This window comes from Lotus japonicus, chromosome 6 (genome assembly GCF_012489685.1).
Source record: "Lotus japonicus ecotype B-129 chromosome 6, LjGifu_v1.2".
In the NCBI taxonomy this organism is placed as follows: Eukaryota; Viridiplantae; Streptophyta; class Magnoliopsida; order Fabales; family Fabaceae; genus Lotus; species Lotus japonicus.
In genome coordinates this window covers 41765773-41779822 of record NC_080046.1, presented here as the reverse complement: position 1 = coordinate 41779822, position 14050 = coordinate 41765773, and the positions used below count along the sequence as shown (strand labels likewise).

At 32.0% G+C, this 14050-nt stretch overlaps 1 protein-coding gene across 1 annotated transcript; it reads left to right on the top strand.

Moving 5' to 3' along the window:
- Positions 1–9775: 9775 nt before the first annotated feature.
- LOC130723998 (uncharacterized) lies at positions 9776–13843 on the top strand. Its single transcript, XM_057575154.1, has 3 exons — positions 9776–10701; positions 10800–12017; positions 12108–13843. The coding sequence occupies exons 1-3, from the start codon at positions 9777–9779 to the stop codon at positions 13769–13771; spliced, it is 3807 nt and encodes a 1268-aa protein (XP_057431137.1). The 5' UTR covers position 9776; the 3' UTR covers positions 13772–13843.
- Positions 13844–14050: the final 207 nt, after the last annotated feature.

Here is a 14050-nt window from a genome sequence, read left to right as displayed (position 1 = left end):
GGGTAAACCGTCTGTGGAGTTGTTATGTTCCTTGCTTCCGGTTTTTTCTGGGAATAGCAGTTGTTGTTGATGAGAATTTGTTGGGTGTGATTGTTATTGTATACGAGGAAGGAAGGCCAGGTGAGTTTCTATTTGATTTGATTTTTTGCTATCTTTGATGTATGGTGTTGTTTGCGGATTTTTTTGAAAACCAGAACGTGATAGATCAGTAAAATTGAAATTTGTATATTTGTGTCATTTAGAAAGTAGGTTCAATTCTGAATGGGATGGGAAAAAGGTGTTTCTGTAATTTTCTGATGGCTATTTTAGCTTTTTTGGCAGGATATGAAGTATAATTAACAATGGCTTTTTACTTTTTAGATATCTAAAAGTTTGTATTTTCCTTTTTGGGAGATATTAAGTGTGTAAAAAACTTTTTCTGAAGTGAACCACTTCTAAAAGAGGTATAAATACTTGTGAAATCACCATATGGATGTAACATCATTGTCCTCATTTGAAGTGTTTGATTACAGAGTCATCTAAGGGTGCTCTTTGTAAACATTCTGTTCAAGTTATTGAACCTATTTGTTGAATGGATAGAGTTATGGATTTGTGTCCTCCAAGTGTTAAATGGTGTATCAAAGTGAGAGTGATTCGTAGATGGATTTTACCTGCATTTGCTAAAAATGATAGTGTTTCTTCACTGGAGTTGGTATTCATGGATCATCATGTATGATTATCCATATTGAAATATAGTTAATTTTTTGATGTATATATTTGTTTGTGTGATGGTTAACCTTTGTCTGGTTATCTGCTTATGTAGGGGGATAAAATTCAAGCATCATTAGGGAAGGGAATGTCTCGCAAATGGGGTGACAAATTTGTTGAGGGGAATGCATATGAGATAAACTTTTTTATTGTCCTCCCTGCTAAGGGATCATATCGTGCTACTAATCATGCATACAGGATTGTTTTTAGTGGGAAAACAAAGGTTGTGCTGTGTGAGAGTAATATCGTACCCAATTGGGGACTATCACTGAAGTCGTCTGAACAACTGAGATCATCTCATTCAAATACTGAATATTTATTTGGTATATGCAGCCTAACTATTTTAGTGATTAGTTCATAGATGATAATTGTTAAAAGTAATTTGTGATTAGTAGGTACTGGTTTTTTTTGTTCATTTTCCTAACTGAATTTGTTTTATTATTGTTACAGATATGGTTGGTTTTCTCACAACTGTATCACCTGTTAGGATTTCTAAAAAAAGAGGAGTAGATATGAAGATCATGATGATTGAGATTTCGGATGACAAGTTATATTATATTTCTCAATTTTTTGTTTATTTCATATATTTATGGATTTAGAGTTTTATGATATTTAATTTATGATTTGTTTGTGTTATTAAATTTATGCAGAGGGAGAGTGCCCTTAGTTGTAGCTGGGGATTTGGTTGTTTTACTTTTGGATTATTTATCTTGTCATCCTAATGAGAAGCCAGTTGTGGTTATACAATATGCAAAGATAAATGAATTTGAAGGTAAACCATGTTATGTTAGTAGAACTTTGATATTTGTAGTTTCTTAATTTATTTGACTTTTGTTAATTCAATCTAAATATTGTTGTATTTCAGGCCAGAAGTTATTGCAGACATTAATACCTGTTTCAAAGATATTTTTTAATCCTGATATTGAGGAAGTTGCTGCAGTTAGGAATCGGTATCATTTTTTATTATATAAAAAATTATTTAGTTTTTTGTTTAAGTTGGGTTTTTAAGTTCTTATGGAGTAACTTTGTTCAGGGTTTCTTTGGGTGTGCTTCATCATGGAGGACCTGTTTTGGGGACATCAAGTTTAGACATTTTCGGTTCAATACTCGATGAGCTTGAAATTAGATATCCGAACAAGGTATTTTTGGTAAATCATTTTTGTATTACATGATATGTATGAAGACTGTAAATAAAATTAGAAATAATTAATTTTGAATATCCACATGTAGGAGTTCCATTATGCTGATTGTGTACCATATTGGTATTTTCCTATCGGACATAATGAAGTTATTGAAGCTGAAGAGCAGTTTCTGAAGTATTTGAATGAAAAGTGTGTTGGATATTCTTCTGAATTTGATTGTTGTGATGTCATGCACCCTCATTGTGTTTCCCTGTTATGGCGGATTACGTTTTTTGTAAGTGTATCTGATATTCTTACTTATTATTGTATAGTTATCTATGTTTGTTACTAATCTTTGTCGTCTTTGTTTATAAATTGTTTTATTATAGGGAAATCTTTGTGAAGGTTTACCATTTGAAGAGTTTGAAAATGTTGAAGATTTGATGGTCTATTTTGATAGAAGAAGTGATTCACATGGAAATGATGATTATTTGATGGCTCATGGTAATGAAGATGAAAAGATCAAATGCCAAGAACAGAAGAAGTAATTAGAAGAAGTGCAAATGTGACTAGAAGCAATTTAGTGATTAAATGAATATGTATTTTATTATTATAGTAAGCATTAAACTTATTTAGTGGATAGTCTGTGGGTCTAATTTTATGATTCAGTGGAAGAATAATGCACTTGGTGACATTGTTAGTGTCTTCCAAATTGAGCTATAAAGTTGTAATATTTTTTGTGCTCAACTCCTTTTGCTGTTATTTAGTATATTCAATATATTGAATATTTTTATTAATTGTCCTATTGGTTTATATTTTTTCTTTGGTTTAGCAATATACAATTTGAATTGTAAAAAAGTTGTACTTAGTGGTTTAAATTGAAGTAGAACGTGTTTTGAGTAAAGATTTATAGTCCAGTTTTGTGATATTGTACTTGGGGTTTAGTTGAAATCAATTGAATTTATAGATTTTCTGAAAATCTGATTGTAATGTTAATTTTGAAGTATTGAAATTTTAATGGATTATATATATAATATGAGTAGGTAGCATTATAGTTATTTGTGATTAATAATAATAATAATTAGGTTGGCAACCAGATTTCCCAAAAGAGAAAAAATAGGTAGTGGCTTCAATATTTTGTGCATTTTGGTTTGTTAGATTATTCTATTGGTTTAAAATTTGTTTGAGTGAAAAATAAAATAAACATTTATCTGCCATTATGCAGTGGAAGCATGACTTAGTCCAATAAAAGAATTGGCTTTCGTAATGGATAAGAAATTATTATTTTTTCTAATAACAATTGATTTAGCTTATTTGTATTTTTAAGAAATGCCCTTTATATTTGGTACCTAATATATGAAATTTGAATAAAACATTGGTGTTTTAAATTTTATGGTAATGGTAGATTGAAACTATGAATGTTAAAAGTGAATTGGAAGAAAGTAATGATAATATGTTTTTTTACAATTAAAAGATTTGTATTATTCAATTAGTGTGTCTATTTTCTATAGTAGTAGAATAAGATAGTTTTTTTTGTTACAAGTAGAATAAGATATGAAAGAATATGCATGTAATTTTGGAAGTAATGATAGAAAATTTGTATTAGATCTTTTTTGTATGTTAATTAAAATCTTTACTGAAAGTATATTTGAATTAGGTGATTGAATAAAGAGTTTAAGAGAAAACAATTTGAAATTTGTTCTATTAAAGTATTTTAGAAGAGAAAAAATAATATAAGAAATTGAAATAAAGTTTTGTATAAATTTAATTTGGTAGTGTGAAGTCTACTATGGAAGACGTTAAATACATTATTAAGAAAAGACTTTAAAAATGTACTTATAAAGTTGTAGAATAATTTAAGTAAAAGTTGTTGAAAGTACTTTTTAGCAATTTGAAAATTTGGAAGTACAAAAGGAGATAAGATATTTTGAGTGTCCCAATAAGATGATAACAGAGTGTAGAACCTAAGTATAAGTGTGTGGTTAAAATTAGTGGTGAGAAATAGGTTTACTGAAAAGGATTTTCTGGAATATGAATGAAGTGACCCATAGCTTCGTTCTGTCTGAACCGTTTACAGTATGAAGAGGTGGTATCAAGAGCGGTTTCGGTGTACAGAGGGATTCATAAATTACTTTAGTGGATTCCTCGATATTGAAGGAGTTTATCTTTGTGTCAATCTCAATCTCAAAGGTACGTGTCAGGTTAAGGGCCACCTAATTTTGTTGTTGCTGCGAAGGTAACTATGATTAGCTCTGTATATAGATAACCGATGGGTTTTATGTTTTGTTTTAGTGGGTAAAGAGAATCAGAAAGAATTGTTACGAGTCTGTCTGCTTTTAAGTAGGCAAAGTTATTTTTCAATCGGTGCATGGTTGTTCCTTCTTTCTGTTCTAATTACATAACTAACTTTGTTGTCCTTTTCGGTTGGATTTGCACATTGCACTGGACCCATATAGTCTCTATTGGTTTTACTCTTGGTTGAATTAGACGTTTACTAAATTTAATGGATTTTACGTTGTTAATATTTACTGTCACTTTGTATACCTTACACGCACGCCAACTATTTGTCAAAATGTGTGAGCAGCCATTTAAAGTTAAGCATTCACTTTTAGAGAGCAATCATGAATATGTTTGAAAGTTTATAAATCCCGCCTAATTTTTACTATATAAGTGAAAGTTACGTGTACTCATTTCAAAGGTCTTAGTTCAAATTGTAGTCAGTTATCCAACATAGCTTCATTGAGAGTTCTTTTGAGATGGATAGTGCTGTTTCAATGGGGGTTGTGAACTCATTGTGTCCTCCATCTCAAATTTGGAGAGTTGTTGTTAGAGTTATTCGTCTTTGGGTAGTTTATGCTAAGAATGGTTCTGGACTTCCAAAATCTGTGGACATGGTCTTGATGGATCATTATGTATGTTCATTTCTTTTAATCTTGCTTAACAAGATTCAAATGAAGAATAGAAAATTATGATATATTCATGTTTAATTAGTTACAGATTGATACATGCAATGCAGTTTGATATTTTAAACATGTGGTCTTGTTTTTATATATTTCCAAGTCTAAAGTCCTTGTGCCAAAAGATTGTCATTTGTTACTGTCTTGAACAAGTAATTAATTTTGAGGGTGTTATTTTGAGGATGTGTTGGAAAAAAAATTATCATGTGTTTATGAAGTAATTATTTGAGGGTGTTATATTTGTTGACTTTTAGTTACCTATGTTAGTTACTTACTTAGATGTGAGGATATAAATTAGGTATATGTTAATTGAAGTCTTATTTTTGTATTGTTTTAGGGTGGCAAAATTCAGTGTTCTTTAAGGAAGGAAATGCATGTGAAGTGGGGAGATAAATTTGTGGAAGGAAATGCTTATAAGATTATCTTTGGGCGCCTAATTCCAAACATGGGTGCTTATCGAGCTACTCAGCATCCTTATAAGATGTTGTTGATTGAAAAAACTATGGTTGTGCCATGTGAAATTTCTAAAATCCCTAGGTGGGGTTTATCATTGAACAACTCTGAACAAGTGAAAGCAATTGGTAGTGAATCTGTTCACCTTATTGGTATGATATTTTTATTCTTTGAACTTATAAATCATATTCCTTTTTGGTAATAATAGATTACTTTGTGGATTATTTTTGACAGGAAACAAATTCAATGTTGTTTTTCAGATTTTATGGGGTTGCTCACTTCAGTTATTGAAGAGAGGACATGTGTGAAGAATGGAAAAATGTTTAAGATGATGATAGTTGAACTTTCTGATGATAAGTAATATATAAAAGTTTAAGTGTTCTAAGTAATATTCAGTCATAAAATTAGTTATTATTTTGTCTATTTATTGTATATATTTCTGAATATGTTTGTTTTTCAAAACAGGGGCAAAGTTGAGTGTGTACTATTTGATGACCATGCCAAATTTGTTACTGACCATCTGTCACTACATTCGACTGAAGAGGCTGTCCTGGTTTTTCAGTTTGCAAAAATAAAGAAATTTAGAGGTATTGAAAGAAACATTTTGGCTAAACAGAAGTTATATTGATGGTGTTGTTATTTTTTAGTTACATTTTATGTTTTAAGTCTCAATATAGTTTGTTCCTATATATCTATGTTTGAGTAGGTAAATGTGTGTTGCAAGCTGTGGTTGGAGCATCTAGGTTAAGCTTCAACCCTCAAATTCCAGAGGTTATGTCATTCTGGAATGGGTATTTACTTCAATTTAGTCTTTTTATTGTTTATACATTTAGTGTTTTAAAATCTTGTGGTACCTGAGTTGTTAGTTACTATATAGTATAATTTTGTGTTTAGGGTTGTATACAATGGCGACTGTGGGCATGATCTATTTGGAACGAATGAAGCTGAGTATGGACTTGTATCAATGCTTGACGATTTCATTAGCAATCATCCTAGGAAAACTTTGTTATCATTGAGTGAAACCAAAGAGGTGAGTGTTTGTACTGCTATGAATTTCTCAGTGTATTTCTTTTCTTATTGTAATAATAATTAATGATGTACAAAGAAGGATGCTTAAGTATTATGGATGATGTATGTTTTTTATTTTGCAGGATGGAAAGTTCATAGTTAGGGCCAAGATAGTTAATATCTTAAAAGAGGATGGTTGGTGGTACTGAGCATGTTTGTGTGATCGGGCTGTGATTATTGAGGATTGCCATTATTATTGTAGTGCATGCTTTATGCGGGTGAACTATGTGTCTCCTAGGTTTGGTTTAGTTTTAAAGTTATATGAGTAATGCCAAATATTTTTTATTTATATTTGATGTTGGTGTTAACTTAATAAAATGTGTATTATATTTTTTTAGGTTCAGGATAATGGTTAAAGTATCTGATGGATGTTATTCAATGGACTTTGTGATTCCTGATTGTGTTGTTGAAAATCTAATTAAAAAATCCTGTAGGGAGGTGCTTAGTCAGATTCAGGTAGAGACTTCAGATTCTGTCAAGTTTATTACTTGTATTTTGTCATAGTAGTATATATCAAAATTGTGTAGGCACAAGTTAATTTTAGGGCCTTAAATTTTAATCAGTGAATTGTGAATGTGTAGGATGGAAACAATGTGGATGTGTCTCCTTGCATTGATGAAGCCTTGGTCGGAAGGGATTTATTGTTTAAGGTTGAAAAGAAGATGGTAAACCTATACCACTATGAAGATGCCTACCATGTGGAGCGTGTGTGTGAAGATGTTGACATTATTGATCTCTTTATGCTAAATGGTGCAATTGAAACTCCTAATTTGGTTAGTTTTATTTGCTGTTTTCGTATATATTTGATAGTATGGTAGTTATTATGGAGAATTTGATAGCGTGTAATAAAATAATTTCAGGCAAAGTTTCCAGGGTCATTTTCGATAATGGATCTTGATGATTGTGATTTTGGTATGGATTTGCTTATGAGTCCTGATGAGTTAGTTCCTGCTGAAGTTTGCAAGGCAAAGAGAGTTTTTAGTTCATACGAATATGGGAGTTGCTCTAAGTCATACAAGAGGAAGTTGGAGGAAGAATTTGATGAGCAAATGAAACACCAACGTGCTAAGGGTGATAACTGCATGTTTGGCTGTGATTAGTGTTCATTAGGTATTGATTAAACAAAGTATCATTTGATCTTCTGATTAAGTTAAAAGTATGGGTATGTCTTTTTGTAAACCATACATGAATGTATTTGATCAAGTAGATATCCTATTGTATTTGTAGTTGTATTTCTAGGATTTCAGGTGTATATGATTGGTGTTATCTTATTTCCAATGATGTAATTTCGATGCCTCTGTATGAAATTACCTCCTTGGTAATTGTAAGATATGTGAACCTGGATTGTTCAAGAGTTTAATGAATATTTATGTTTTAACTGTGTGAATTTGTCTTTTCATATGTTTATAGATGGTAAAGACTGTGTATTAGGTGATGGAATGTCATGGTGTTCCTTTAAAGCTGGATCCATATTTATGTGTTATATTTTGGGTAAAATCCAAATATGGAGGTATATATATTTGATTGACAGAAGTTAGTGTTTATGGTAGTTTAAGAAAGACAATGTATTTGTAGTAGACTTTGTCATAAAGTTTCTTCAGTAAGAAACTGGAAAGTGATGAATCAAAAAAAGTAAGCAATAACTTTTTTCTTAGAAAAGAAGGTGTTATTGTATTTGTTAAAAAGTTAACATATATGTTTATAGATATCTTTACTGATATGGTTGTACTTCTGATTTTTCTTTTCGTCTATAAGTCGATATGGTGGCAGATGTGGTAGATGGAAGTTAAAATGAAATAAAGTGAAAAAGGTGAAGGAGAAAAACTTTTGGAGGCTATATAAGTTAGTTGTTGGATTCATATGTTCGATTTGTCTTAGCTTAGAAGGTTGGCATTGTTTTGTTGTTGGCCTAATAGCTGAGGTGTGCATGAGTTGAGAGTAAAATATTCTGTGGTTTTGGTTGAAATCTGGTTGTAAAATTAAGGTTTGTATATCCTGTGGTATGGATTCAGATGATGAAGCTTTCAAACGTGTTAAACGTGGCCGCAGAGGTAATGTTTTCATTTGTTGTGATATATATATATATATATATATATATATATATTGGGTTATGTTGATATGTGTAAAGTTACAAGTTCTTGATCATATTCATATTGATGCATTATATGAGCAGCACATGAAGATGGTGGACAACATTGTGAAATTCAGCCCCCAAGTAAGAGAGTTAAAACCAATATCATCTCAAGACCTCGAAAATGTATGCCTAAAGGTTGTTTTAGCAATAAATGGTGGGATCCTAATGTATCTTCAGTTAGCAAATCTTCATTTGAGGATGGATCTTCATCAAATTTTATGATGTTTGGTAGGTACATTCCATTATGTTAATTACTAATAAATTTAATTATGAAGCATTATTTAGTGAAATTACATTAATTATTCATTTCCTTAAATTTATTTAGTAATTCGATTTTTAATTTATTGGATTCATTATAGCATGGGATTTAATAGTAAACCACGTAAATGAGTAGTTTATTGTTTGAGTAATTTACCATAATTAGTTATTTGAAAGTCTATGTATAATGCGTTTGTAGGTCCTTATTATATTTTTTTGGTGTTTGTAAATTTGAAGTGAGTTTGTTTGTTGATTATGAGATTTTTAAGAAACTTAGTATAACTTTTATTTGATTTTATGTATTGTAGATTCAATGGAATCAGATAGTAGTAAGTCTACTGATGATGATGATGATGACGATGTAATTTTTGAATCAAATAATGAGATGTCTTATAAGATAACTTCCACCGAGTTTGAAGGTATGGAAGACAATATTTAGAATTAAAGTTAGTTTAAGTTATTAAAAATACATAGTGACTTTTTATAATTGTTTAACATATAGATTATGATGATATTGGAGACATGAAATATACTTGCCAATATTGTAGTGCCTTGCATTGGTTTGCTGAAAAAGTTGGAAAGAGTAAGGAGAAGAATCCCACAAAGTTTAAAAGGTGTTGTCTAAAAGGAAAGGTGCTCCTAACATATCTACAAAAACCACCAGCTTTATTATGGGATTTAATAATGGGTCATGATGTTCGAAGTCGTCATTTTATAGAAAATATTAGGTCCTATAATAGTCTATTTGCTTTCACTTCTTTTGGTGGTAAGATAGAAACAGGTATAAATGACGGAGGTGGGCCACCCCAATTTGTTATTAGTGGGCAAAACTATCATCGAATTGGTAGTTTGTTACCAAAGGATGGAGAAAGTCCTAAATTTGCGCAATTGTACATATATGATACACAAAATGAGATTGAAAACAGGAGTCAACACTTTAGGTAAATCTCAATACTAAGTTTTTTGTATTTAAATATTTTTACGTATAATAAGGACAATGAAAGTTTTAACCAATGTTATCGTCTAATTTGTAGAAGCATGGATGGGAAAACTAATCTAATGCAATCTTTGGTAGAAGATTTACTCTCAATGATTGATAAGTCTAATGTGTTGGCCAAAACATTTCGGATGGCTCGAGACTTCATTGGTGAGAATCCAAGTTGTAATATTTCTTTGAGGTTGTTTCGTCACAGGCCAAAAGATCCTAGGGTTTATAATTTGCCAACAGTGGATGAGGTTGCTGCTCTTAGTGTGGGAGATTTTGATACAACTGATTGTGGTCGTGATATTGTGATTAAGGGAACTGATGGAAATTTGCAGCGGATTCATGAGACACACACATCTTTCTTACCATTACAATATCCGTTGATATTTCCTTATGGAGAAGATGGCTATAAAGAAGATATCATGTTTCGTGAGGATGGAGATAGGCGCATTTTTAAAAAAAGAGTTCGTGTATCATTGCGTGAGTTTGTTGCCTTTAGGATCCATGAGCGAGTTCATGAGGGAACTACTATTCTTCATTCTAGAAGATTGTTTCAGCAATTTATTGTAGATTGCTACTCTATGGTTGAGGCACAAAGGCTATCATATGTCAAAGGTAATCAAAAGACAATTCGTAGAGATTTCTTGGCCGGATTAGAAGAAGCAGTTGATAAGGGTGATCTTGATCCATCACATATTGGTACAAGAATTGTTTTACCATCATCATTTACAGGTGGAAGAAGGTATATGTTTAACAATTGTCAGGATGCAATGGCTATATGCAAATTCTATGGTTATCCAGATCTGTTCATAACTGTTACATGCAATCCCAAATGGCCTGAAATACAACGATATGTATCTCAAAAAGGATTGAATGCATATGATCGGCCTGATATAACATGTAGAGTTTTTCATGCTAAGCTTCAACGGTTAATGGTTGGCTTGAAGAAAGGAGAATATTTTGGAAAAGTTAGTGCTGGTATGTTTTTCCTAATGTGGTATTTGTTCAATATATTAGTATTGTATTAAATAAGGCAATAATTTGTTGTTAATGTATTGATTGATGTGATATATTAGGTATGTATACCATAGAGTTTCAGAAGAGGGGATTACCTCATGCACATATATTGCTTTGGTTAGCTCCAAGCTCGAAGTTGAATAGACCTGAATTGATAGATTCTTTTATTTCTGCTGAGCTACCTGATCCTATTGCATGTCCGAAGCTATTTGATGTTGTTTCAACATATATGGTTCATGGGCCGTGCGGTGGTGGTCGAAAAAATTCTCCATGTATGGTAAATGGTCGTTGTTCCAAATTTTTTCCAAAGAAATATGTTGAGAAGACTTCATTTGATATCGATGGGTATCCCATTTATCGAAGAAGGAACACTGGTGTTTCTGTTGAGAGACGAGGCGTTCAATTGGACAATGGCTATGTGGTGCCTTATAATGCAAAATTATTGATGAAATATCAAGCACACATTAACATTGAGTATTGCAACAAGTCCAATTGCATCAAATACTTATTCAAGTATATCAACAAGGGTGTTGATCGAGTAACTGTCTCCATGACAAATAAAGCTGATCTAGGTGAAAAAGAGGTAAACATTGATGAGATTCAGCAATATTATGATTGTCGTTATTTGTCACCGTGTGAATCTGCTTGGAGGTCATTATCTTTTGAGATTCATCACCATTGGCCTCCTGTAGAAAGATTATCATTCCATTTGCCAAAACAACAAGTTGTTTTGTTTAGTGATAAAGAACCTCTTGATTCAGTTGTGAGGCGAAAGAAAAAAGAAGAAACAATGTTTACTGCTTGGATGACTGCCAATAACAAATTTCCACAAGGCAGACACTTGACTTATGCTCAATACCCTCAATTTTTTGTGTATGATCGTAGGCATAAGGAGTGGAGACCAAGAAAAAGAGGTTTCTCTATTGGGAGGATGAACTTTATACCAATTGGTTGTGGTGAGGTGTATTATCTACGATTACTATTGAATTTACAGGTTGGATGTACAAATTACAATGATTTGCGAACTGTAGATGGCATTGTGTATCTATCATTTCAAGAAGCATGCTCAGCATTGCAATTACTAGAAAATGACAAAGAATTCATTGATGGTATAATTGATTGTTCGGAATTGTCATCCGGAAGATCAGGAAGGTACCTTTTTGTAGCATTACTATTGTCAAATTCAATTGTAAATCCTAGACAAGTATTTGAGGAGACATGGCGACTTTTAGCTGATGGAATTTTATATCAAAGGAGAAAAGTTCTATGCAATCCAGGTACGGTATTTATAAATATATATATATATATATAACTTTACATTAAAAAAGTATGAATATGCTAATTTGTATTCTTTGTTATGTTGTTAGATTTGCGAATGGATGATGCTATCTTAAGAACTTTATGTTTAGTAGAATTGGAAAAATTGTTAGTGAGCAACGGAAAAAGCTTGAAGGATATTCCTACAATGCCGTTTCCAATTTCAAATGAAGTTCCACATTATGATAATATTCTACTATATAATGAGTTGAGATATGATGTGGGTGATATGGTTAAGAAGCATGATGACCATGTTTCTAGGTTGAATAAGGAGCAAAGAATTGTATATGAAAAGGTTGTTGATGCAGTGAATGAATCATCTGGCGGATTTTTCTTTGTGTATGGATCAGGGGGTACTGGGAAGACATTTTTGTGGAAAACTTTGTCATATAAATTTCGTGGAGAGCGGAAAGTTGTTTTGAATGTTGCGTCAAGTGGTATAGCATCTCTATTACTTCCTGGGGGTCGAACTGCCCATTCTTTATTTGGTATTCCACTTGTGTTAAATGAGGATACCATTTGCAATATCAAACAAGGGAGTAATAAAGCAGAACTTTTGAAACACACAAGTCTTATTATTTGGGATGAGGCGCCAATGGTAAACAGATGGGCATTTGAGGGATTGGATAGAACTTTGCGTGATATCATGTTAGTGAGTAATCCTGGGTGTATTGACAAACCTTTTGGTGGAAAAGTTATTATTCTTGGTGGTGATTTCAGACAAACTTTACCAATAATTCCTAAAGCAAGTCGTGAAGAAATTGTTATGGCAACAATAAACTCTTCAAGATTATGGAAGTTTTGCAAAGTTTTGAGGTTAGTAGAAAACATGCGAGTGAATAATGCAGATTCTAAAGATGATATAGAACGCCGAACAAGTTTTAGTAAGTGGATACTTGATGTTGGAGATGGTAATTTGGGTGATTACAATGATGGTGAATGTGATATTCAAATTCCTAAGGATTTGTTGGTGGAATCTAGAGGGGATGGTGTTTCAAGTATAGTTCATTCAACATATCCAGATCTTGAGTCAAATTTTTTTCAAGAAAATTACTTTCTTGATAAGGCCATTCTTGCTCCAACTTTGGATATTGTAGATACTATTAACCAATATGTGCTATCCCGATCACCTGGTAAAGAGAAAGTATATCTTAGTTCAGATAGTGTTGTCAAAGTTGATGAAGATTTAGGTATTGAAGCAAATTGGATTACAATTGAGTTCTTAAATAGTATCAAAGGTTCTGGCCTCCCTGATCACAAGTTGTGTCTTAAAGTTGGAGTTCCTATAATGTTAATGAGGAACATTGATGTGGCTCGTGGTTTGTGCAATGGAACTAGACTTATTGTTGACAAACTGCGTCCTAATTTAATCTATGGAAAAGTTATGAATGGAACTAATGCTGGGGAGATGGCTTATATTCCTCGAATGAGTATTACCCCTTCTGATAGTGGCTTACATGTAAAGATTCAACGACGGCAATTTCCTGTTTGTGTTTGTTTTGCAATGACAATAAACAAGAGTCAAGGACAAACTTTGGGTAGAGTTGGTGTTTTTCTACCAAGACCTGTTTTCTCACATGGTCAACTCTATGTTGTTGTCTCCCGTGTGAAATGCAGAGAGGGATTGAAGATTTATGTTGAAGGAACGGATTCTTTGTTGGTAAATGAAACAAAGAATGTTGTTTACAAAGAAGTGTTTAAAAATTTAGGATAAATAGTTGAAATAAAACCAAGTTATGTAAGTGGATATTGGGTTTTGAATACATTAACCAGTGGGATTGAATGATTTGCGGATATTTATTGTTAGAGGGTATTAAATTTCATGAATATTTCATAGGTGATGAAGCAATGTTTGGTATAAAATCAAATATACTTGAAGGCAATACGTGGGAAAGAAAAGAATGTTAAACTTTTGATAGTCTTTTAAATTGAGTAATAATAAAATAATGTATGATTCATACAAAAGAGTAAATTATTTACTTCAGTGCTTACC

What these genes read in the sequence shown, in the direction of transcription:
- LOC130723998 (XM_057575154.1), top strand. Translation starts at nt 9,777, where the DNA reads ATGGATGGGAAAACTAATCTAATGCAATCTTTGGTAGAAGATTTACTC. An exon ending in TTTTGGAAAAGTTAGTGCTG is followed by an intron (nt 10,702 to 10,799) that starts GTATGTTTTTCC and finishes GTGATATATTAG; the next exon opens with GTATGTATACCATAGAGTTT. An exon ending in AAAAGTTCTATGCAATCCAG is followed by an intron (nt 12,018 to 12,107) that starts GTACGGTATTTA and finishes TTATGTTGTTAG; the next exon opens with ATTTGCGAATGGATGATGCT.